Raw genomic sequence first — 24,198 nt, forward strand, 5'->3', positions numbered from 1 at the left:
TCTTCGGTGACTCGATGCGTAAGAGCTAAGCAGGGAATTAGTACCAGACCATTAGTTGCTCGAGAGGATGCTAACAAATAGGTGCCGGATCATGCCAGCGAAGGACTTCCTTGACCAGAGCAGTGACATATGGCAAATCGTCTGCATGGCTGAAATCAGGGAGGGTTCCCGGACCAAGAACACGATCAAGTTCCTCCTGCGCCTTCCGTTGGGCATCCGGATTTGAGAGAATGCCTAAAAAGGCTGATTGCAGCGGGGCGATGTTCTGTTAATCTGAATGTAAGAGCAATGTTTTTGTGAATATGTCATAACAGTCTGCTTACCGTATCGGATCCGACTATGAGCGCGGATGGTTGCCTTAATAACATTATGGACGCTCAGAGAGAACCTACCTAAGAACATTGAGGCAGCAGTGTTCTTCACTGCCTCTTCCTCCTTTGCTTTTGCTTCCGGTGTATCGTCTTTCTCCGCGATTTGATCTAGACTGAACGAAGTAAACGACGGACCAGACGTTCCCTTTGCCTGCAGTCCATTCAGAGACCCGAGCACAGTGTATAAAGGGAAGGAAAGCTTACAATGCGTTCCTTTGCTGCTGCCCACGGTAGGTCGAAAGTATCGTCTGTTTCTTTCTTCCACTGCCTCGCTAGACGCTGGAAGCCTGCTCCTGGAACCCATTCTGGTACGTATCTCAGAATGGGTATCATATCCACCAGGAATGCACCAGGGACAAAGGCGCGAACGACGCCAGCGACAGCGCGTTCGGAGCAGGCAATGAACGGATCATCCTTTTCTTGCGGTTTCATACCATAGGCAATGTCCATTGAAACTGAACCGGACATGCTATATATAAATGTTCAATCTCATGTGGCTTGCATGAAAGAATATATCATACTGGCGAAGATGCTCCACAAAATCTTCAGGGTCTTTAAGCAGGCGAGCAAGGAGCTCACGACTAGCCGCCAGCATATGTGGTCGAAAACGTGTTGACGAACTAGGATTGAATTCTTGGTAGAACAAACGCCGTCCCGCTCGCCTGCATTAAGATAATTCAATTCCTTTTTATAAGCAAAAATTGGTAAATTGTATTACCACTCGTCGCCTGTATTGCGAAATTTTAGGTCATGTAAGATAAAATAACATTCAAACGTACCATATGCCATGCTATGAAGGTTTCTGGACCACCCCATGAGCTCGTTCACCATGATGTGTCGAGGTCTATTACAAGAGTTATATCATGCTCAAAGAAAATAGAGTTCACCCACCTGTCCGAGTAAATAGCGGATCGCTTCACGAATAGATCATTAATCGCCTCTTCGGAGTTGAGTATCACCATGGATGTGTTAAAAATCTTGGCGTAGACGACGTCGGAACCTTGGGTGGAGGATGAGCGTATGGTTGTAAGGATGTTCGGAGTCCTCACCATACTGGCGACTCCATTCAGCATACTTGACCCAAGGTGTATCCGTTGGATAGTCCAGAGCGTTTCCGACGATGGGAAGCCGTTTGGGACCCGGAGGTAAAGGAAGTCTTCGTCTTACATGCAGTAAGTAGCCTCCAGTTACAGCAAGAAGCGCTATGAGGACACTGAGCATGCTAGAGCTGGAGGTGAGGAAGTCGACGGTAGTGACCATGATTCCGATGGTAAAACTCAAGAGTCTTGGGGAATCATAAGCTGAAGACCGTGGTCTTAAATGTTTTGAAGCAACACCACTGTGATCAGATTCTGATAAAGACACCGAATGCACTGTAAGAAGATGGAAGCGTATAATTAAACAAAATTACGCACACGTGGTTCCATATCCATGAGAGAGTAACACAGATCTTACACAGATGCCATTCCGAGGCGCCATTGTTCTAAGCAATCTTATTCAAGGATCGAAATCTAAGTGCATAAGTTCATGCAATTGCAACCTGCATGCAACGAAATTGTTCTGATTTCTTGCTGATTTTGTTTCCCTTTGATTGTTCTCCCTGAGACAGAGGGTCGGCTCTACTCCAGCTCTGGTATACTCCGCCGTCCGAAATTTTAGAAAAGAAATGTCCTGAGATGTCCCTACTTTGAGAGGTGCATGGTAAGGGATATTATAAATGCGTTACCAGAGCTCGAGGTTACCAGCAGATCATCGTAAGTTTTCGTGACTTGCAGAAAACTTATCAAATGGCCAAAGCGTAATATTGCCTACTTGTCGACATAGTTGTTTACGAGATGAACTTAGGCAATATGATTGCTTTTTATGAAAGTTCTATGTCACAAGTACTAATGTGATTCTGTAGGACCCCGGACTACCGACCAGAATCTCTTATCCAAAGAATTCTCAAGACCAAGCATGAACCAGATTCGCCAAAAATTCCATGAATATGATGCGAACTGGGATAAGTCGCTACATAGTCCGGGGTCCTGATTCTGTACACAAGTCAGAAATCCTATAATATTTTAGGAAATTTGCGTCAGTTTCCGTACAGTAGCGAAAACTAGCGACAACTGAAGAAGAATCAAGATTGCCACCCTGTGCAAGGTAGGATTTCAACGTGTTTGCTGCTTCACCAATCAGAGTATGTACTGTATGGTGCGGAGCAAACATTGCAACAAGAGGGATCCAGAAAAATAATTTACCGCCGAAACCGCCCTTTCCAAACTGGAGAACTATCCTATTCTTGCAGTGTTTGTAGGAAAAACGTATTCGCCATATCATTATCAGGAAACCAAAAAAAGATTCTCAATAATTCACTCAGGCGTAATGTCATGAACAGCGTGTCGATTCTAATCTAAACCCGTTTGCCCCTTCCAATAAATGGCCATTCGAGCTGTTTAGACATATGCACTGACTCGTCAAGCTCCTCAGCAAAATCCCAAGCTGTTCCGGGTTTTTCCAGGAAGTTACGGCCGACGAAGCACATATCCCCACGCTTCTCCTGGAGGTACTGCTCGGCTACTTTACCAGACGTAATACCACCTAGACAGCCAACAAGTAACGAGTCTCCGACCGCGTCTTTAACCTGCTTGGCGTATACGGACTGGATGTTGAACACATTAATTGTTTGAGCAGCAGATTGGCCGCCGGAAGAAACATCAAGAACATCGACGCCGTGTTCGCGAACGATTTTAGCGAGTTCAATGGTGTCTGGAAGCTTCCAGCTGGGATAGTTCTCCTGCTCCAGGCAATCAGTAGCAGAAACACTGCAATACGAATCCTTCAGATCTACCTAGCGAAGAGACAAGAAACAAAAGACCGACCGAAGGACAAGGGGCATCGTATCTGGAATCACAGCTCTCACTGCGTCGATGACCTCTAGAACAAGTCGGATACGGTTTTCGAAGCTTCCACCGTACTTGTCTGTTCGTTTGTTCGCAACTGGGCTCAAAAATTCAGATAACAGATAACCATGGGCGGCATGGATATTGAGGACATCATAGCCAGCAGTGACAGCCCGCTGTGCAGAATTCTTGAATGCCACAACAACCTCTTCAATTTCCTTGATAGTAAGCGCATGGGGAACGGGATAACCCGGTTCGAAGGGAACGGCGGATGGAGCGACAATCTTGTCGGCCCAGCCACCTGCCGCAGGAGTTGCAACTGCACTAAAGCTCAACCACAATGCGACACATGAGCCCTTTCGACCAGAATGCATAAGCTGTATATCGTGTCAACTCTCAGGATGTTGCAAGAAGAAATGGCTCCAGTACCTGAATACCAATCTTTTGTCCTTGAGAGTGGGCAAACCGGACTACCTCTTGATGACTTGCAATCTGGGAATCGTCCCAAAGTCCAAGATCTTCAGGCGTGATACGCCCAATCGCCTCGACGGCGGAACCCTCAACGAACGTAAGCCCAGGGCCTACAAAGCTTCCATGATCTCTGATAACACGCAACAAATGAAAACAGTCTTACCGCGAATGAGAATACCACCGAGATATGCCATATGCCAGGGTGTCATTTTGCCATTGTCAGCGGAATACTGTTGCATGGGGGAAACCTGGTTTTCCCAAGGAACCATCAGATTAACAAGAGTGGACAAGATTCTTAAAGGTAGAAAGACACACCCAGACACGATTGGGAAACTCAACTCCCCGGATTTTCAACGGGGTAAAGAGCAAAGTTTTAGCCTTAGAGCGGGCAGAGCCTGCAGGGGGGCTTTGAAGAGGTGTGTAGAATGGTACACCTGGGGCACGTTTATTGATGATTGTAGGGAGAGACATGGCAGACGTGGTATGAGTGAGAAGGTAAGTCAAGGAATTCTTTAAAGAAGGATGCGATAGAAAGTGCACGTTGTAACAGGTTATAACTTGATGCTGATCAATCACTATAGATCACTTTATATCCCTTTCAAGGCGTTGCTACCGCGTGGATTAGCCGTTAGTCGCCGCAACATCGTATAGACAGACCCTGGAAATTGACAAAAAGAATAGGCGATCTCAATTGATTTCCCTCCTTTCCTCCAATGAAGCTCTCGTCTCTGGCATCTGCACTTCGAACGAAAGCAAAGACCAAGAACAGTCAAAGATAACCAAAAGCCCAAGAGCGCACATCAGCCAGCACACTCCAGCACAAGACTCTCGGCTTTGATGAGCTTTCACTGCGCCGCAAGATTTGTGCAGGGCCAGTAAACGTTTTGATATTATTTGAATGCTCTACATGTGTCAGCTTGTGGTCGTAGCACTTCGCGACAAGATGCAAGGAGGTATGAGAGCGTAACTTGGGGGATACGTATACGATATAGATCTGTAGAAGTACGTACATATATAGTTTGGGGCCAAGAAACTTATTCAGGAAGAGGTGCAGAGAGGATCAAGCTGGAACACGGTCTGGTGAGAACATGTGCATGATCCGTAGTTTAGAAACAACACGTGTTTCTGATGCCGTTCGGAAACACGTTGCAAGTCTTTCTCAGTCGAGTGATTTCTATAACAACCCTGGTTGAAATTATGATCGAGCCTGGATGAATGCAACTCTTTCACAGGTAACTGAAAATTCCCGCTACTTACCTCTTTAGAGATTGAAGGGTTTTGTAGACCCAACATTTCGATTTTGCCATCAAATGTCCTGCCACGTGCTTTTCGTCACTGAATTTTAGTCATTCAACTTTTCTTCGTCGACGCGTCGACATTGATTGAGTTCCCCGTTTCTTTGATCTTTATAAGCAATGTTCAATCCTGTAACCTTGACAAGTCTCTGTAGTTGACAAATTATCCTATATTGACCTCGCAGGAGAATTTTACGTACAAGCAACATCCTGGACCCTTGCAACTAACAAGGTAGCGGGCCCTACCGCTGGCCGGCGCTGTTTGGATATTACAGCACTATCATCTTTCGAAGAGAAGCATACAGTGCTGCGTAATTCTTTGGTTGCTCAAAATTTTTCCATCTATTTGTGTTTAATTATTTGTCCAGTATATTTTGCCCTAGAAAGGATTTCAGCAAGAGCTTTTCCGACACTGTAGGTACTGTCCACGATACAGACTACGTCTGTTTCGATATAGCCCAAGCAGGAGTAATCAAGATATGGCTACACAAGTCTGCAGCTACGTAGTAATACATGTTATCCGCTCAGAGGCTATGATAATCCTTCACTAGGTTACCGACGCACATTTTATTGGATTAAATGACAAGCTTTAAATTATGTTAAACGGGAGGGGTGGGTTTGAAGTCAGAATCGTCCCCTTTGTTGGACATCGACTGCATCACATAGTGTTCTTCCCGAGTGACATCAATGTGAACCTAAAGAGGCTTGTAAGCACGAAAGTCGGAAATGATTCGGGGAACAGTCCACCCACCTGAGGCCTGCTTGCGTTCCGACCGGTACCGCGCTCCATAGCACTGAGGAAGTTGACCTCCTTAACATTACTGGAACCGTGGCTAGTGGCATCCTGACCCCGACGAAGCTTGCTACGTTCGTTCAGGTTCTGAAATACGTGATTTTGGTCAGTGTCATCCCAGCGAAAGAAGGGCAGTGAGACTCACGAGGAACAAGGTGTTTCTAATGCAAAAAACAGAGAATCAACAATAGGCTCAACCAGAAAAACACGACGTACGAGTATAAGCGCGCTGATAAATGAAAGTTTGAGAAACACCAATCATCAAGCTCGATAGGCAAACATACCTTGCGACCAGGCGAACAATTGGTGGATTGCTGTCGTAGGACTAGCAACCTGTGCTGTGATGAAAACCAACCACTAACGGTTTTAAGAGAGCTTGACTCACAACTCCGGTGATATGTCCAATCTGAGGAGAGACGATTCATGAGTATTTATTTACACAATGAACGGTAGCCGAAAATACGCACAGTAAAGAGAGTGACAGGTAAAGCGCATTCAATGGCAACCAAAACGAGATTGTATACCATCCAATCCGTCTCTGAAATCCGTTCAAAATGTATGAAGATGTCAGTAGTAAGAGAACTTACGCTTGAAACCAGTTCTTCTGTACATGAGCGTTGCAACGAGGGTTATCCTGACATCGGTTCAACACCTTGACCACGATAAAAAAGAAATATTCTTACATTACCGTCATATCCGTCGCAATCGCAACCGACTCCCAGGCCACGGCGACGGGTACAAATTTCACGTAGCCCGCCGTGGTCGCGGTGCCGCTAGCGTCAAGAGCGAGAAGACTGCCAGACATATACAGCCCTAAAAACACCTGGACGAACCCAAGAGTACAGGCGAGCGCAAAGATACAATTGGCAAGGATAGGGTGCTGGCGTCCCAACATTTTCCGAGTTCTGTTAACGAGGAAAAACTATGCAAAACCAATCAGTTTTGAGACCCTTATGAGTAGTAACGGCGCACTTGGGTCGGTGCGGCAGTCCTGGAGAATACGTGAAAAGAAGGTCAACTAGACGATAACTGGAAGGCTGAATTTCTTCTCGTACAGAACAATAAAGATAGGGCCACTGTCATATTGCTAAAATAGATGGATAGTACCTTAGTATATGCGCTGCTGAATAGATAGAAACACGTACCCAATGAGAAGCATATAATGTTGTAGGATCCCCGAAGTTAGCAACAGTATACATCCAGAGATACTAAGTTTAAAGCAGGTCAAACAAGTAAATTACTTCAAGTGTGACTTATATTTACCTCCCAAGATATGGCGACGTGAACGATATCAAGGAGCATAACCCAGAAGACAAGTCCACTGCGCGTTACAGCACCGGGATCAGAGAATACCTAAGTTAGGATAAGATTATCGCGCACCGGATGGTCCACTAATCAAGAGTCAGAACATGCAACCCAGAGTTTAAAGACATAGTTTAAAGACATCAATACGCACACCGTCGTTAAACTTGCTAGTAAAGTATGCCACCCATTCTGCAACATGAATCCATCAACTGACAAATTCTAGCTTTCGAGAATACTTGGAGTAATTACGCATAAACAGAATCCCGAAAAGGAATGTGCTGAAGAGAACACCGATTTGCACAGCGCCCAGTGTTTCTGCAACAGCTTGAGTGGTTATGGCGGACATGACGATGGCGGAAACGAGGGTAGATCTGGTACTTTTTCTGGGAGGTCAAGACATATATACCGTGCAGGAAAGAATTGCTGGAATATAATTGAGGGATGTTCATGATGACCCTTCATTGAATAAACAGCATAGTGCGGGATCATAAGAAAATCGTTTCAAGTCCATTTGCGAATCTACGGCCTAAACGATAGCGGTCGTCAAGTTGTTACATATACATAAATACAGTACAGTAGGGAAGAGTAGTGGAAAAGTCTGGAAAAGCATATGTAGGACTGATGTAGGAAGTGGAGCTGGAGGCCTCAGATCTCAGGCCTTCTCAGGCTCGGGAGCCTCAATTTTGTCGCGCGCGAGCGGACCCCTGGCGGACCAGGGCGGACCCCAGGAAAGCCTGAAAGAGTATAGAAGCCGCCCAGATTTCGATGTCAAGATCCACGGCATTAAGAGGGTAAAACATATGTAGAAGACAATAGAGGATATCTGTCGCAATATACAATCCCTGCAATTCCGGACTTTCTGACTTAGCACATTGAGTTCCATTCTATGTAAGTAACATGATATGAGATACTCTATTCTAAAAAGTTGCGTTTCCATGTTACTTCTAAGGGTGAAAGTCTATTGATACCACGCGGCCACTTTGCCAAGATCCAACGAGCTAAGGCCCACATGCGCCATCGAGAGCCATATCTGCAACGTTATGTAACATAATAAGAGAGGTGACCAAGTATATGATGCTTGAATCGCTCACATTGTAGTACAAGTAGGAAAGTCGGTCGTCTTTCGCCGATTTCAAAGTCAGGAAGCGAACTCCAGTGACTGCTCCAAGTGCCATCAATGCAAGCAGAACAAATTGGTTGGCTTCAGAAAACAGGTAAAGCGTTATTGACCAGGCAGTCAACAAGAATGGCATGCTGATTCTAGAAAAGACCGGGAACGAGAGCGTAAATGTACGTCTTCCCAAGAGAGCATCCCCTTCATCATCCCGAAAGTCTTGGGCGTGAATCGTGGTAAAAATAATCAAGGCGCTTCCAATAATGGCACCAAGTTGGTTCTGATTAAGCTTCTCCGAAGAGTCTAAGATTAACAAAGCTTCAAAAGCAATGCCTAAACCGGATATGTTAAGTACTCACCTGCAATCTGTGTAGCGCCATATTCAAATAAAGCATAGAACCCAGCACAGCAGCCGTTCTTGGAAAGCCAGTGACTATGGCCTCCGCCGCTGCAGTAGATGCTGGTGAGAACGCAGATCGCCACTCCTGATGGAACCGCGCCCGCATATAGCGAAAGCGCGAGATCGACAGGTGCAAGCACCCAACCTAGAACAATTGCTGAGTCGACGCTGATACGCTTCGCAGGTATCGGTCGATTTGGCTTATTAACAGCGTCCTCTTCGGGGGACGTGCCAAAAGTCTGATTCGTCACTGTGAAATAAAGAAGGTGCATCCAAATCCAGAACACGACGAGCAAGAATCGAGAGACGGAGTGATGTGAGGCTAAAGCTTGAGAGAAGACAGTCTAATCAACAAGGATGAGTATTCCTGATTTTTCTGAATACCTATATGAATGACTCTCACCACGGGGAGGACGATTGTCTTCATATCAGATTGGTTGAACAACTGAAGCGTAACGAGGAAGTCCCGTATTGTGGTGAGCATTGTGCTTGGAGGGAGAGATAGCAATTAGACCTGTAGACAGACTCCAATATGTAGTCGTTTTAACTCATTACTCTGCGAAATCTCATCAGAAAATTCCTTTCTGATAGTGATACATGCGCATAGCAGTGTTGGTCAAACTCTGGCCGGGGTCGAAGTCACCTATGGTCCTGCTTTCCGTTAGATTTTCTTCCCTGCATTTTTTTTGGATTCGATCCGAGATTCATGATAATCAAACGACGGTGAACCGCATGAATCATGGAATCCCCTTTAATTCTGCAGAACTGAGCGAAACTTCTGTTATTTCTACACTTCCGTCGGATTATAAATTGACTCACGAGAACAAGAGTTCATTAAGGATGCTCATACCCCCGACTCCGTACTTGAATTGATATACAGAAGGTCGGAACCTGTCGGAGCATGTGTAGTTTTGCGTCTGCAAAATTGACATAAGCCTTGTTGATACATAGATAGCAATATACATACTAGTATTTCTGCAGGTATCGCGACGACTTCAAGTCCCAAATATTGTGTAAACGATGTTGGAGAAGGGTAGATAAAATCGGGTATCTACTAATGATATTCAGCATTTCGAAAGAACATTTGAGAGAGACAGGAAAAAATAAGTGCGGTAATAGAACGATGAGTATATTCACCCAGAAAAACTCAGGCTGAAAGATATCACGCACTGGAACTCCGCAAAGATTGTCTGCGCCGGCATGGTCATAAGATGGGGGAGACCAAGAATTTTTCTGGAAGATGCTGCTCAATTGGTACTGCGAAGGGACCAGCCAACCACCAGTAACCGCGTACAGCCGCATACTAACTATTGGTCCCGAATCCCGCCAAAAGTAACGTTATTCACAAGGGGTTTGTATTGCCGGATTGAACAAAAGCGGATTCCGTTCTTGAAGCTTGAAGATTGATATGTACCTTGATTCCTATAGAAATTAGACGAAGTAGACTTTAGAACAGGCTGGAACCTGCCGGAACAGAAGGATCTGTAGATTGAACGGCTACAAAATATCACGCCGTCTGTACTCCACACACACTACAGCACACTACCCGGTTCAGAGATCTAGAAAAATCAGAATGATTATCTGTACAGCGAAGGAACATGAGGGAACACGACAAACAGAAAATGCCAGACTTTGCGGTAATAAGCCTCAAAAAATGGTTACGGCCGAAATCAATATCTCATGATACCAGCAACAGACAGAAAAGCGGGATGGAATCTAGAGGATAGAAAACGAATAGTATGTTCGGTCGGGAGGGTACAAGATACGTATCGTTGTAGATGATGGCGGAAATAAAAGCGAAATGAAGGTTATGATCCACCGTAAAGGGTCGTGAAGCAATCAAGCGAGGAAGGAAACAAGCGAGGAACAGTCCATGCAGAACAGAAGAAAAGGCAATATACTGGACCTAGGATACATTGTATCAATGAAAGATCGAAAGTACTCGGGGTCACAGTTGAAAATCGTATCTTTAGAAGCACAATCAATAAATAAGTTTAGTGATCTGAACACACCGACGAAGTCTGTATACAGACATGGAGGACGAGAATAAGCGTTCGCTAGAAAGGTCTGCCCCGAGTCTACCTACTGAAGCTTCAATTCCATAGTTAAGAACTGAAGATAGAACACGAGGCGCAGTATCAAGTCCAGGATCACGGGTCAATGATAGAGAATGAAATGAAAGACATAGGAAGGAAGAAGTGCAGACTTAACGTTCAAAACCGTGATTGATCATCAGGCCAGATTCTGAAGAAATGTAGCCAAAAAGGTCTCGAGCGACGACGAGCAGGGTCTTCCGAATTCACAGGTTTTGAGGAGTAAAAGTATTGGGCATCCTCCTTGCATCTCATGGTGGCAGAGGTTGCACACAGTACCTCTGGAAGGCTTTCTTTCAAATAGGAACTACGAACGATGAGATTGGGGCGATACGAAAAGGGATACTGGAACGAACCTTGCACAAGCAATCTCTCTTTTCGCAACGGCGTACAGTACTCGTGATTAGCTGACGCATTTAAACTTTAAGCTCTCTTTCGGGATCACGGTGTAATCCAAAATCATGTCGGACAGTGCATCTAAGTCGGATGGTTCATGCGGAAGAAAAGGTTTGTTGATGACGGATTCCGGAGCGTGTGTCCCGGTTTCTCAGGCTTATTATAAACATCTTTCGGACAGCCATTACAAGCACCCATCCTGCTCTTTCCTAGTGATATACGCAAGAATGCAATGGGCAATCTGTATCTGGCTCCTGGTAAATTATTGTAAGGCGACGATATTACCTCACTTCCGGCGTTTTTGCCGACCGACATTCCGTCTTCGAGAATCTTGAATCGAGGAACAGAGGTCAGCACTAGCGCCAGAGTGGTTTCTTAATGTCCAGGAAATGGATAAAGCAACGAGGAGCGTCTATTCTGGCTGCGGTGGCGATAAGAACGACGTCCTGAGTGAGGAAGGCAAGTCATGAATAGCGCTGCCACTCGTGCACTAACTGCAAACCAGTCTCATATATACGTTCACACTACTTGATCTCTAAATCTGATCCTCGAGCTCGATGCCTCAGACACGGGGATCTTAATTGGTGGAAGCGGAAGAGTCAAACTTTCCGGATTCAACGACGTTACGGATAAGGATATCAAGGACTACATAATTTGACCAATATTTCTCAGGCTGGATGGGCTAGTTGTCAGTACGAATCGAAGAGGACGAAGAAGCACTGGGCAGCAAATTATTCGAACAAGGCCGTCTGCGACTCAAGACTCCGAGTTTGTTAAATCGATCCTTAACATCTCCGAGTCGTACCCCCTTCGTATGAGTGGAGTGCTGTGGAGTGGTCATAGTATGTGGTATTGATCAAGCATAAACTTCACCCAACGGCGCCGACGCTAGGTCATATGTATCTGGACTGTGCCAGTTTTTAGCTTTATACTGTAAGCTGCACATCTGAATTTACGGAATGGAAAAGATAAGCACGGTCCCATCGAAGAACAACCGGGACCCATGCTTTCTAGTTTTGTCATCATTTCTCGTCAGTTCGCTGGTTGTTTGACTGCATTGATATCCAACCCCTCTACTAGTCAAATCTAATATCGGGGTTCTCGTCCATCTATCACGGTCCTTTGCACACTTTTTGCGTTTCAACTCTCTCATTTCCGCATCATGTGCGGTTCCTTTGGCTGTTGAGTATTCATTTTTTGGAAATTTTGATCTTGATTGCTCTGACACAAAACACTGTAATATCTATGAAGCTATGAAGCTTGAAGGCTCAGCGAGATAGTCCAGCACCATCTTCCGGCACCTCCTCCCACGTCGACGTCGCCATCGCATTCAAAAAAAAATCCCCCTGCAAGACAAAGACCGTCAAAGATAAAGCGAGGGTTCTAGTCAAGACTATTGCTGCAAGGGAGCTCGGTATTTCGGTGCCCTAATGGGAATACCCTTACTATTACATTGATCTGGTACTCTTTGGACACTACGAAGCCAAAAGGAGAAAAAGAGAACGTGAGCTCGATCTCTTGTTCTTCTATCGAGTGCCACTAAGCTCTTTGTATGATGCTTACGAGAATCCGTGAAACTTGTACTGTCAGGAAGAGGGGGCGGTGTATTCGCCCTTGTCGTCGGATTCAGCGAGACGTTTCTTATATATACGTATTCCGGGTTCCTGACTTACTTCATGAATACTCGACGTATTCTTACTGCGAGTTTCAACGAAGGAACTTGCGATACGTGATTTGGAAAGGTTTGGAATCAATGATATAGGCAATCATGATCATGCCAGTATTTCTGACATACATAGTTTGATATCTCTAGTCAAAATCTAGAAATGATTTTGTCCCTCAGCGAAGGTCACGGAGAACTCCAAACGGCTCGGCCGAGTCATACATTGTAATAGACTCCATTCAAGCTCCATTCCTTCCTCCAGGGTGACCTAGAGCGAGTCGGAAAGCCTTAGTTGGGAGATGTGGATGTGGAAAAGACAGAGGAAGCTTTTGCCGTTTTGAGAAGAGAGATATTTTGGCCTATCTTTGTATGATAGCCTATAACCTTGTGCTGTCGGAGCGATACTTAGTACATCTACAGTATATTATCTTGGACAATTTGCTGATCACGAGTCCAATGTTGAGATGTGTTGATGAAGCCGACGTGCAACTTGAAGGATCTCAACGATCCGACGGCGTATAGTAGCATCTATCATCATGAAACGGTCGAAACCTTCTGGATTTCGCTTCCACCGCTCCAGTTTAATTCCAGTTCGCTTCTAACTGGTCACGATGATACAAATAAACAGATTGAAACACCAACGTTCAAGGATCACTTTCCCCTCCTTCTCCCTCCTTCCTGGCGAGTTGTTTTCTCCTTCCTTGTCCTGGTTTTTTAAATAAAGTTCGATGAAATTTCAGGCATACTCTTTTATAATCATGCCATCCTCGTCAGAAACTCGGGACCACAAGTCGGAATTAGCTAGCCCCGATGGGTCTCTGGAGCAGGAGCAGATTACTGAAGAAGGTTTCAAGGCATGGTGTACGGTGATTGGAGGGTGAGTCGGATACGACATTACTTCTTTCATATTTCGGATGAAGTTATCTCAAGTTTATTCTAGTTTTTTTGCGATCACAGCAGTCTTTGGGTATCAGAACGCATTCGGGGTCTACCAAGACGTGTATGTCCGTTCGGGCGCAGCTTCTGCACAAGCTGTGAGCTGGATAGGGTCAACTCAGATCGCACTCATGGTCGCGCTCGGTCTTCCGGCTGGGAAGCTTTTGGATCTTGGATACTTCAAAGCGATGACCATTATAGGATCTATAATATATGTGTTTTCGTGCGTGTCCCTCCTTGAATTTGTAAATCCTTTCTGGCCGTTGATCCAATTTCTGGATAGGATATTCATGCTATCTATCGCTCACACCGACAAGTATTATCAACTCTTCCTTTCTCAAGGTCTAGCAGCGGGTATCGGTGCTGGGCTCGTATACGTACCTGTCTTAGGTGTGCAGACTCATCACTGGCGACGACGATCAAGGCCTGTAGCATTGGGTATCGTGATAACGGGTAAGCGAAGAATCCTTAATGGTTTGTTCCGAACGAATCCCCTCATTCTGATGATCATTGTTACCGTAGGATCTTCTGTCGGAGGAATCATTTTCCCAATCATGTTGAACAACCTTATCGCGAACCCAAACGTTGGTTTTGCTTGGGCAGTGCGAGCTTCTGCGTTCGTGTGCCTAGGGTTGTTGGTCATTGCTAACATTTTGATGACCACGAATCCTCCGCCTAAAAATCGGAAGAAAACTTTGACCAAATTCAATGTACTCTTCACGGACGTTCCATACATTTTAGGAGTTATTGGGTGAGTACCCTTGTTCAAGCTATCACACGGGTGAGCTGTCCTGTGAGTTGTTCTGATCGACATGATGCTGTTTTCTTGAATAGCGCGGCAGTTTCAGACTGGGGTCTCTTCTTTCCTTGTATGTCGCATCGAGCTTCTTCTGTCTTTCAGTCCAACTAATCACCATCTGTTCGACTTCTTGACCCCACTCGATTTCTGACATCTAGATTTTTACTTGCAACTATTCGCAATCGATAAAGGCGCAAATCCCACATTCTCGTTTTACTTGGTGAATCGTGAATTGTCCCCATACTGTTGCCCTTTCTAATTATTCGTCCATACAGCTTGCCATTCTCAACGGATCCTCCATTCCCGGTCGAATCATACCCAACATTCTTAGTCATAAATTTGGTGTCTTCAACACCGTTGCCTTCTGTACTCTCGCATGCAGTGTACTTACGTTTGGCCTTCTCGGTGTGGGTAATTCAGTTGCTGCGCTTGTCATCTTTGCCATCCTTTATGGATTTTTCTCTGGTGGATGTGGGTACTTATTCATAGTTATGGACTTAAAAAACTGAACATATCTGTAGTTATTTCCCTTTTAGCACCAGTCGTTGCTTCGTTAGTCCAAGACGAAAGCGAAATTGGGTACGTTTCAAGATATCTCATCGGGTAAATACTTATCAGTTTTCCAAACGTGTAGTATTCGTCTGGGTCTTGCATACTGTATTAGCTCACTGGGGATCTTGACTGGGAACCCCATCGCTGGCGCTCTGTTGGGAACGACATTTCCTTGGTGGCGAGCTATTCTATTCAGCGCGGTCAGTGGAATAATCGAATTTGAGATCATGTTTTCTGAGATTCTAGGTATCAGGTAATGTTGCTTGTTGGACTGGTACTTATTCTCGTAGCACGCACAGTTCGTGCTTCTCAAAAACAGACTCAAAGGGTATGAGTGTTAAAACGTTAACATTTATGTAAATATTGTACACCACAAAAGACCACAAACTGTAAGATAATGCGATTTCGTTGATAGTCGTGTACTCGAGCATTTTATGCAAACAGAAGACGTCGCTGTGATCCACCTATGTTTTTTTCCACTCTCGTAAATTGTGGCTTACGAGACTGAACCACCATCCATCCACTGATTGCAGAGCATTGAGCAAGGTGATATCCAGATTTCATGATGGTAGTCCTCCAGTATACTACTATCTATCCTATCCTATCATGTGGTAATTCGAAGAATCCAGAATGATTCCTGTAGTCATCACCGCAGTTGCGGCGGACACTCAACTCGGAAGCGCAAATGCTGTTGAAAGAGTCATCCAAAGACCTTAAAAAGCTTATGATCATTCAACGGACTCTATAACCACTATGGGACTTTTCTACCATTGCCGCCTGTATGATCTTCACACTGGCAACAACCTTCTCCTGGACGGATGCTCTGCTCAGGTATCGATTACAGATGTCCATGCCGCTGTAACAATTTCGCAGAAATTCACTTGCTCATCAAATCATGGAAATCCAGCTCATCAGGTTTCGGGGGTGTTTACGTTCAGTCTCATGAGAGATGCCGCGGTGTGCGAGTTTGAGATGGTGAGAGGCGATGGGACAAAGGTTGAGGGAGTCGTGAAAGAAAAGGAGGAGGCGAAGCGGGAATATGATGAGGCTCTTCGGCAGGGTTACACAGCGAGCTTGGGACAACAGGAAACTGGCGATGGTATGTTTAGTTTTCTTTCACTCTGAGTGTTCTATTCTACAACTATTCGTTTAGTTTTTTCTATCAGCGTCGGCAGTATTGCCGCTGAAGAGACTGTTACCATCAATCTGAAATATGTTCAACCTCTCATCGACGATGAGAAAAAGAATCAAGTCAAATTTATCTTCCCTCGAACTTATGCACAGCGATATGGCTCTGCGCCTACGGTCAATAGCGCATTTGGGAGGACAGTGCAGCAGCCGTTCACGATGAATGCCACTGTACAACAAGCTGGTTCAATAAATGCTATCTCTTGCCCATCTGGACATCCCATCTCACTCGAGTTTGACCATCAAAATTCGAGGAATAACTCGATTGCCAACGTCTTACTCCAAGATCGTTCTGGTTTCCTCAGTAACGACGTCGTTCTTGTTATTACCGCGACTGGGATAGATGCTCCACGTTGCTTTATCGAGCAACATCCAAGTCCAAACCACGAAACGACAGCTCTAGCGCTTACATTTGTACCTCGGTTCAATGTTCCTGATGTTCAAGGTGGAGTGGAATATATTTTTCTCGTTGATCGGAGTGGAAGTATGCATGGACAGAACATTCAACTCGTACGTGAAGCATTGGTTGTGTTGTTGAGAGGATTGCCGACAAATGGGACAACATTTAATATTTTCTCGTTTGGGTCCGAGGCGACGAAACTGTGGGACCAAAGTCGGGCGTATGATCAGTCGTCGTTGGAGGAAGCAACACTTCACGTCGAGTGAGTACAACAGAAAGCTTCTCCATTCTACCAAATTTTTAACATATCCTACATTAGCTCCATGCAAGCTGATTATGGTGGAACCGAAATCGCCTCAGCTCTCCGTCTCGTCTACAATTCTCTCCCAAAATCGCTCATTCGACCTGTCGCCGTATTCCTCCTTACTGACGGCGGAGCATGGGATGTCTCCACATGTATTGAATATACACAATCCGCTCGTACTACCTTACCTAGCCCAAAAACCTTCATCCGTGTGTTCTCTGTGGGCATTGGAGATGGGGCATCGAGTGATACGTGCGAGAGTATATCACGAGCAGGAGGCGGAATGACGGTATATGTCAAGCAGGGAGAACCTCTTACGGGCAAGTGCTCGAGACTAGTTAGGGCAGCAAGAACACCTGAGGTTAGGGTCAATGTGGATTGGGGCTTGGGAGAGAAGGAAGAGCAAATCGACGAGCCCGATGACTTTGAGTTTGTTGACAACCCTACACCAGAATCGGCTTCTCCTGTCAATCCCCCTTCAGCTAACATCAGTCTCTTTGATCCTGATTCTGACGACATGGATGTCGATCCTTCGATAAATCCGATACTACATCCCACTGGTCCACCACCCAAACCCAATCCAACTCTCCCCCCGCCACCTCGTATCCAACAATCTCCTCTTGCCAGTCAAATTCCCAGTATTTTCCCGGGATCGAGAACACAGATCTACGCTATCGTTCGTACACCCAAGAATGATACGGTAAGTTCGATGACTACTGAGATCAAAGTTCGGGGCGTGGTCACTACCACTGGCGCCCTAGTTGAACTCGTCGTACCCGTCTCCAAAGTACTTTCATCGCCGACCATTGATGCTACTTTGGGCTTTCCCTTCCTCCACACTCTCGCAGCCAAAGCCCTCATCAAAGATCGCGAAGAAGGAAAACACGCCTTTCCTCCTTCTGTCTCTGCATTATTTGACTCTCCAAATCTTAACACCGAGCTAAAGGAAGCGTACCTCGAAAAAGACATTATCCGTCTAGGTACAGAATATCATCTTGCCAGTCGGCATACCAGTTTCCTTGCCGTTGACAGAAGGAGTAGTGGGGGCCAGAGTTTTTTGAATATTGTTCCAACAATGCTCTTTGGGAGCGCTTCTAGTTCCACCACTACAGGCAGAACACTTTTCGGAGGTGGGGGAGGTGTCGGTTTTGGCGGATTCGGGAGCAGTGGGGCACCGAGATCATCTAGCGCAAACACGCGAAGTAGGGGATACGGTCCAGCAGCAGTAGCGATGTCAATGACATCAAATACTGTTCATTCTAATGCAAGCTTCAGAATGGGTTCTATAGCTTCACAAGGTCCTATACCATACTCGATTAAAAGTGGTGATCGCGCTCTTTTTGGTTCTTCTTCGCCACCTGCTTTTGGGAGTTCTACGGTCCCACCACCACCTACCACAGCTCCGGTGCCATTTGGTGCATTGCCTCCCCCTCCTCCAGGTCACCCTCCAAAATTGATTTTCGGGCGTATGGCAAGTTTAAGGAACGTATCATCGTCAACACCACTAGCTCCACCAGCCCCTGCTCCATCTTCTCCCAATTTCTCACCTTCGTCTCCGATGGCAAATTCATCGTTTTTCGGTTCAACAGCAGACGATTCGGGGGAAGAGGACGCCGACGGCAGTGTTCAGAATAATATCTCCCCTAAATCTTCAGTAAATCCATTCTCCCCGACAATTTCATCTTTATCGGATTCCCATCACATTCTTGGTACTACTACTCAACAACACCAACGCACTCCCGGATCTCTCCTCGCCGCTGTCGCTCGACTCCAACAATGGCACGGAGGGTTCAAACTCACGTCTACTCTTTTACAACTCCTTGGAGAAGCTCTCAACGTCAACATCCTTCTACTGCTCGGTTCAGATCCTAATGATAACAACATACTGGTGAAAGATTTTGCGAAGAAGCTCGAGAGTCAAGTAGGAATTGAGGATCCGGATGTCGGGGCTACGCTATTTGCTTTGGTTTGGATGGAAAAATATAACAAGGCTAGTGGTAGTCGCGTGGTGGATGACAGTCAAGACGATGATGATGAGACGCGGGATATGAGGGAAAAGGCGCAGGAGTGGGTTAAGAGTCAATTGCGACCTGGCGCCGATAGTGGTGACGAGCAGATTCGGAGGAGGCTCGGGGAACTGAAGGGAGGTGTTGAGAGGATGTTGGGGCTGGAATGAGACGAATCGTTTGCGATGTGAAGTGTGTGTGTATATTGATATTTGTCTTCAGTATGTACAATATATATATGTATGTAACCATCTAGGATCCAGGAATTCAGATAAGTACATTGTCAGCCTCGGCGCATTTCATAGTACTATCAAGCAAGATCCCTCATGGCTACCTTGTAATCAGCATACCATCCAGAAACGAGGACTCCCGCAGCTCAAAGACGTGTTTTCTATGTTGTAACTTTTGGGGTAAATATAGAGTCCCTGCAATTAGGGTCCGGTCGGGGATAGAAAGACGAAAAACGTGGGCTCGGCCCGCCACAAACCGCGCACGTGCTACGCGGGAATTGCTCAACATAACTCATGATCACGACCTCGCTGCGCGCACGGCGCACCAAACGCTTGATTCTCAACACTGATCTGCAGTTTCCCCCTCCCCTTGAAGCTCGAACCCCCGTTCGAGTTTCAAACCTTCTTGTCCATAATACAAACTCTACATATCTTTTTCCCTCTCTCATATTTCTGCTCATAACAGTTCATATTTCTTTTTCGTGTAACAAATGAATACCAAGATGCATGCAAGATATGGCACAGATGGACATCGCATGGACGTGGATGTGAATGCTTTCAGCCTTTCGTGGGCTCCTCGTTCAGTGATCATGCACTACGATGGTATTGTCTTCTCTTTGTCGGATCCAGGTTGTTGATGATTATGTATGAAATTTTGCCCAACAGTTTGTGAGTCGCCGTTCGCACTTGTTCTACTCATCTTACCGACATATTGCTGAAAAGCTATCAAACCCGATTTCAATGGACCTGGGGGGAAGGATATCAATGTTGGTGGTGAGAAGGGGACCGAGATTTTGCAGAGACTTCAAGTGAATATACGTCCTGAGTTGTTTCCGAAACCTGGAGGTGCGTACTTGACTATCAATAGCTTGGTATTCGGTTCTCATCCGGAAGGATCTACAGCTTTTGACGGCAAGAAGAACTTGTATGCGTTTAGACCTTTCAAATTCACATCTGAACGGGTGCGTTGTTTCGGATCCAAATCAAACAGAATCTTGCATCCAATCGATCCACTATCCATTATAGTTCGAAGTTCCGTGGGACAAGGAACATACTCCTGGAAGAAAGATGAAAACAGTCACGATCCAAATAGTTCTTGTCCGACGCGTCGATATATCGTATGATACACCTCCGACTGAGTACTGCCACTGTTTAACCTTTCTACCCCAACAGATTACTCCGCAAAGTTCTCAGCGGTAATGAACAAGGGAACCCTAGCGCGATTGGCCCTGGGACTGATGTAGCATCGTCCCTGAACATGCTACAAGCCTTCCTCCAAGCCGCTCCGAAAATGTATGGTTGTCATATCCCTCTCTCTTACATTCCATCCTCAGTCCCGGCGCTGATTGCAGTTTTCTCCATTGTCCGCAGGGCCAAAGGAAATTTACACAAAGGGAAAAGCGTTTACGTGCAATGGAGCAAAGGATACCAGCAGACATCTGATCAAAAAAGTATGCAAATGTCGTCAATTCGTTCCCTTCTCTGAAGAATTCATCTATCTTCTCTAAAAACAGGAATTGATGAACGCATGCGGCCTTTGAGACTCGTAGATGGATTTTTCCAGTACGCATACTCGTTTCGTCGTTTCGCTTCGGTTCTATCATCTTCAATTACATGTAGGAGCGCACGAATGACCATGGGAAGTCTTATAGTCAATATAGATTTGTCGGTCGGCGTAGTGTTTGTTGATCATTTTCATTACCCTGCGAAGTACTTGGTCGATAACCGTTAGATACTATATAGACTTCAAGAGATGCAGTTAGAGGCACTGTGCGCGGCCTTCCTCAAATGTAGCAATTTTCGACACCTCAATCAGCTCTGCTCCGCTTCAGGTGGAGAGTTTGACAAACTTCGTCATTTTCTTCGGGATGTCAAGGTTTCCATTCATATTCCGGGCAAAGCTTCGAAATCTAAAGGACGGAGGGCGATCCGAAATTTGATTCGTGATGTCGGGGCTCATAGTTTTGACCGGAATGGAGTACCGACTACGATTCGAGTCAGTGATGTCTCTTTCGTGTATTTATCCAAATATACTCATGCACGATACTAAAGGACTACTTCTTGTCTACACATGGAGTGCGCATTCCCCCTCAAAGTATTGGTGTAGTAATTGGAAATCATGAAATATTTCCAATATCTGTATGTGTAGTCCCCGAACAACTTTACAAGGTCCGTCCGCACATACACATCTACCGTCGTTCTTTTCTAATACTTTTCTTCGCCGTCTTAGTCGAAATTACTTCCCGATCATGTTCGGGAAGTGCTCTCATTCGTACCGAAAAACCCCCGAGAGCGTTTACAGAGGATTAAAGCTGGATGGCAAAATCTTGAATACGATAATTCAGAGTTTTTGAAGGGTGCAGATATCGCGGTGCGGCCAGAGGCTCTCACTATTAGCGGGCGTATACTTCCCTCACCTCAAATCATGTATGGGGGAACACACGGGCCATATAAGCTAACACTCGGAGTACGAAGTATTCCTCATCTGTGATAGTTACAGGCTAAACAAACCATTTGTAGAAACCAGGAACATGGGATGTAATGCGAAAGACATTTTGGGCTCCTGCCAAAATTAGTTTTGTGCTCATATTCAATCTGACGGGGCGGCGTCACGGCGAGGAGATGAAGGCTTTCATGAGCTTCCTTTTCAAGACGTTATCAGAGAGAGGTGATCGTCTTTTTGTACTATCTATTCTCTCAATTTTGAAGCTGATCCACGATCCTATGAATGTAGGCATTGGTTTGTATTCTCTGAGATCTTAGGCTTCTACATCTCATCTCTATACTAGCTGTCCCAAAAACCAGCCTTATCCTTGATGACAATGGTGCCGACCCTAAATCACTCATTCGCCGCGAGGCAGAAAAGCATAATGCGAAGCCGAATGGACTCTTAGTGCTCGCTCTCCTTCCAGAAAACGCTGCGGAGCTCTATGCAAATGTAAAGAGGGTCGGAGACATACAACTGGGTGTTCCAACTCAATGTATCGTGAGTTCCCTTGCTTCGTTTCTGTGGTATATAAGCTTGACCCTCTTCTGTAAAGCGCTGGTCTTCGAAGCTCATCCAGAATGTCAAAAGTAATCGCGTCGACCAATACCTGAATAACCTTGCTCTGAAGTGCGTGAGCATCTTTGAGTGTACGAATCAATAACTTAATACAGCTCTCTCGTATAGAATCAACGCACGCTGTGGAGGCGTCAACCACGTACCTTCGTCTATTGCCATGAACTATTTAGCCGAAATGCCTACCATGGTAATAGGTAAGTTCTATATCGATTTAGATTGGTCTTTGGTTGGCCTCATTTTCGTTCTAGGGGCCGACGTCACACACCCTAGCCCAGGAAGTACAGCGCCCTCCTTCGCATCACTAGTGTCTTCCCGGGATCCGCAGTGTTGTGAGCAAAGAAACAGATTGAAAGACGACCAATTAATTACACCATCATTCAGCGATATATTCCGCACAGATGAAAATCCAACCATTCCGCAGAGAGATCATCGAGTCCGTCGATGACATGATGACCGTGAGCTAAACCTAAGCAACTCTTGACACTCGAACACATTGACAAGATTTCTTTTGTAGAAAGCGATCAAGATTTTTCGCATGAATTCCGATGACACGAAATATCCACATTTCAAATTGCGAAGAATCTTCTTCTTCCGAGACGGAGTTTCAGAAGGGGAGTTCGAAACTGTCCGGGAACTCGAGCTGAATGCTTTGAAGAGTGTGTCAATTCGTGTGCGTACTCAAGATACACATTGATCTGCGTTTAGGGCTATTGGAGAAATTTTATGGCCGGGACAGGCCAAGGATCACTTTTATAGTCGTTGGGAAACGACATCACTTTAGATTTTTCCCCAAATCTGGAGGAACCGCAGACGCCTCTGGGAATTGTCCTTCAGGCTTCGTAGTTGATCGAGGTGCAGTTGAATTAGTGTCCGTGTCATGTTCTCTCGTGTTGAATAACTTGAATTCAACCAGGTATTGAACATCCAGTTTACTCGGACTTTTATCTGCAATCCCAGCCCGGGTTGAAAGGCAGTAAGTTGTTTGATGTATTCTCTTATCCATGTTGAAATCATTTTTAGCGAGCATCCCGGCGCATTACACGGTCATTGAAGACGAGAATCTAGGCGGAAATGGAGACCGGTCGGTGCTGTCTTATTTCTTCACAGAACAGACGTTGCTCATTTGCCTAATTTAGTTTACAAAGCCTCGCGTATGCTAAACCTCTCATCTCATTGCTATATATACTTATTCTTTTCTTCACAAAAGATACGCCCTATGCCATACATATCAACGCTCTACTGTGCGTACATGGATAGGCTTACGCTTGTGCTATTATTGATCCTTCATTTCTTAGCGTTCGGTCAAATTACCCGCGCCAGTCTACTGTGAGTGCGCTCCGTGTGATATGAATGTTCATGCTAAGATTCTAACTTGTTCTTAGACGCAGATGTAAATTGCCTTCGTCCATTCCCAAGCGTCGTATACTTATTTCTTGTTTCAGCTCGTCTGTCAACGTGCCAAATTTCATTTTCAGCCTAGGTTCTCGAACCAATTAGACGGTTTCTCCGATGCTGCCACCGACGACACACCTGAAAGCTTGACTCAAGATTTTCGTAACCTACACCAGAATCTAGACATGACTATGCATTTCATGTGACAAGTTCTTCCTTCATGACAATGTACATACATCTGTATGTACCCATTGTGTACCCGCAAATATGTAGTAGTCGCTCACAAATATACTGTTGTAGTCTAGTAGAACTGTTTAAGGTGATTTTTCGAAAATGGAAAAGTCTACTGTGGAATATCCAAAGAAGGCAAAAATGTAGTCCGCAATTGGTGTGGGAGGATAAGGTGTTTGTGTTGATGGATTGGTTCCGACCCATAATCAAATTGCCATTAAAGGCAAAAAAAGCTTCTCGTAAATCACAAGCAGCTCATCACAAAAGGGAGTACTTTTCGTATATAAGATACGCAACTTTTGGGAATTTC

The 24,198-nt window shown here is 45.3% G+C and overlaps 7 protein-coding genes across 7 annotated transcripts; 3 read left to right on the forward strand and 4 right to left on the reverse strand.

Moving 5' to 3' along the window:
* Window positions 1–70: 70 nt before the first annotated feature.
* Window positions 71–1,761, reverse strand: C8R40DRAFT_1241931 (cytochrome P450; the record flags this gene model as incomplete). Its single annotated transcript, XM_046233561.1, has 9 exons — window positions 1,421–1,761; window positions 1,263–1,371; window positions 1,151–1,215; window positions 1,090–1,099; window positions 893–1,033; window positions 576–840; window positions 393–522; window positions 324–337; window positions 71–265 (listed from the first exon to the last, which is right to left on the reverse strand). Exons 1-9 carry the CDS (start codon window positions 1,629–1,631, stop codon window positions 71–73), a joined length of 1,140 nt encoding a protein of 379 aa, XP_046078970.1. The 5' UTR covers window positions 1,632–1,761.
* A 1,005-nt stretch (window positions 1,762–2,766) lies between these two features.
* On the reverse strand, window positions 2,767–4,198 carry C8R40DRAFT_1063401 (uncharacterized protein; the record flags this gene model as incomplete). Its single annotated transcript, XM_046225522.1, has 5 exons — window positions 2,767–3,178; window positions 3,236–3,633; window positions 3,686–3,837; window positions 3,891–3,975; window positions 4,043–4,198. 5 exons carry the CDS (start codon window positions 4,196–4,198, stop codon window positions 2,767–2,769), a joined length of 1,203 nt encoding a protein of 400 aa, XP_046078971.1.
* A 1,423-nt stretch (window positions 4,199–5,621) lies between these two features.
* On the reverse strand, window positions 5,622–7,484 carry C8R40DRAFT_1241933 (uncharacterized protein; the record flags this gene model as incomplete). Its single annotated transcript, XM_046233562.1, has 16 exons — window positions 7,370–7,484; window positions 7,272–7,309; window positions 7,196–7,206; window positions 7,079–7,136; window positions 6,961–7,023; window positions 6,871–6,902; window positions 6,788–6,806; window positions 6,499–6,737; window positions 6,403–6,449; window positions 6,283–6,353; window positions 6,201–6,221; window positions 6,100–6,148; window positions 6,032–6,044; window positions 5,961–5,976; window positions 5,774–5,902; window positions 5,622–5,717 (listed from the first exon to the last, which is right to left on the reverse strand). The coding sequence occupies exons 1-16, from the start codon at window positions 7,464–7,466 to the stop codon at window positions 5,622–5,624; spliced, it is 999 nt and encodes a 332-aa protein (XP_046078972.1). The 5' UTR covers window positions 7,467–7,484.
* A 594-nt stretch (window positions 7,485–8,078) lies between these two features.
* On the reverse strand, window positions 8,079–9,118 carry C8R40DRAFT_1164171 (UbiA prenyltransferase family; the record flags this gene model as incomplete). The annotated part of the gene is made up of 4 exons (XM_046230456.1): window positions 8,079–8,150; window positions 8,212–8,537; window positions 8,594–8,978; window positions 9,038–9,118. The coding sequence occupies 4 exons, from the start codon at window positions 9,116–9,118 to the stop codon at window positions 8,079–8,081; spliced, it is 864 nt and encodes a 287-aa protein (XP_046078973.1).
* Window positions 9,119–13,365: 4,247 nt separating this feature from the next.
* On the forward strand, window positions 13,366–15,474 carry C8R40DRAFT_1157151 (major facilitator superfamily domain-containing protein). The gene is made up of 11 exons (XM_046229621.1): window positions 13,366–13,467; window positions 13,527–13,663; window positions 13,727–13,945; window positions 14,006–14,175; window positions 14,245–14,473; window positions 14,557–14,591; window positions 14,680–14,741; window positions 14,797–14,992; window positions 15,043–15,100; window positions 15,156–15,273; window positions 15,327–15,474. Exons 2-11 carry the CDS (start codon window positions 13,545–13,547, stop codon window positions 15,405–15,407), a joined length of 1,287 nt encoding a protein of 428 aa, XP_046078974.1. The 5' UTR covers window positions 13,366–13,467; window positions 13,527–13,544; the 3' UTR covers window positions 15,408–15,474.
* Window positions 15,475–15,733: 259 nt separating this feature from the next.
* C8R40DRAFT_1136984 (von Willebrand factor type A domain-containing protein) lies at window positions 15,734–19,236 on the forward strand. Its single transcript, XM_046229403.1, has 3 exons — window positions 15,734–16,172; window positions 16,227–16,923; window positions 16,981–19,236. Exons 1-3 carry the CDS (start codon window positions 15,827–15,829, stop codon window positions 19,139–19,141), a joined length of 3,204 nt encoding a protein of 1,067 aa, XP_046078975.1. The 5' UTR covers window positions 15,734–15,826; the 3' UTR covers window positions 19,142–19,236.
* Window positions 19,237–19,528: 292 nt separating this feature from the next.
* On the forward strand, window positions 19,529–24,088 carry C8R40DRAFT_1136985 (Piwi domain-containing protein). Its single transcript, XM_046229404.1, is given in 29 exon segments — window positions 19,529–19,804; window positions 19,818–19,820; window positions 19,925–20,047; window positions 20,105–20,163; window positions 20,228–20,319; window positions 20,375–20,494; window positions 20,573–20,652; window positions 20,716–20,764; window positions 20,822–20,881; window positions 20,945–21,197; window positions 21,254–21,370; window positions 21,432–21,668; window positions 21,722–21,869; window positions 21,936–21,941; window positions 21,991–22,187; window positions 22,243–22,316; window positions 22,374–22,459; window positions 22,514–22,594; window positions 22,647–22,720; window positions 22,780–22,921; window positions 22,971–23,117; window positions 23,179–23,238; window positions 23,286–23,346; window positions 23,402–23,416; window positions 23,473–23,506; window positions 23,561–23,591; window positions 23,648–23,655; window positions 23,708–23,897; window positions 23,958–24,088. 28 exon segments carry the CDS (start codon window positions 19,693–19,695, stop codon window positions 23,861–23,863), a joined length of 2,625 nt encoding a protein of 874 aa, XP_046078976.1. The 5' UTR covers window positions 19,529–19,692; the 3' UTR covers window positions 23,864–23,897; window positions 23,958–24,088.
* The last annotated feature ends 110 nt before the right edge of the window (window positions 24,089–24,198 follow it).

The sequence above is a fragment of the Lentinula edodes genome, assembly GCF_021015755.1.
Source record: "Lentinula edodes strain Le(Bin) 0899 ss11 chromosome Unknown C8R40scaffold_84, whole genome shotgun sequence".
Lineage (NCBI taxonomy): Eukaryota > Fungi > Basidiomycota > Agaricomycetes > Agaricales > Omphalotaceae > Lentinula > Lentinula edodes.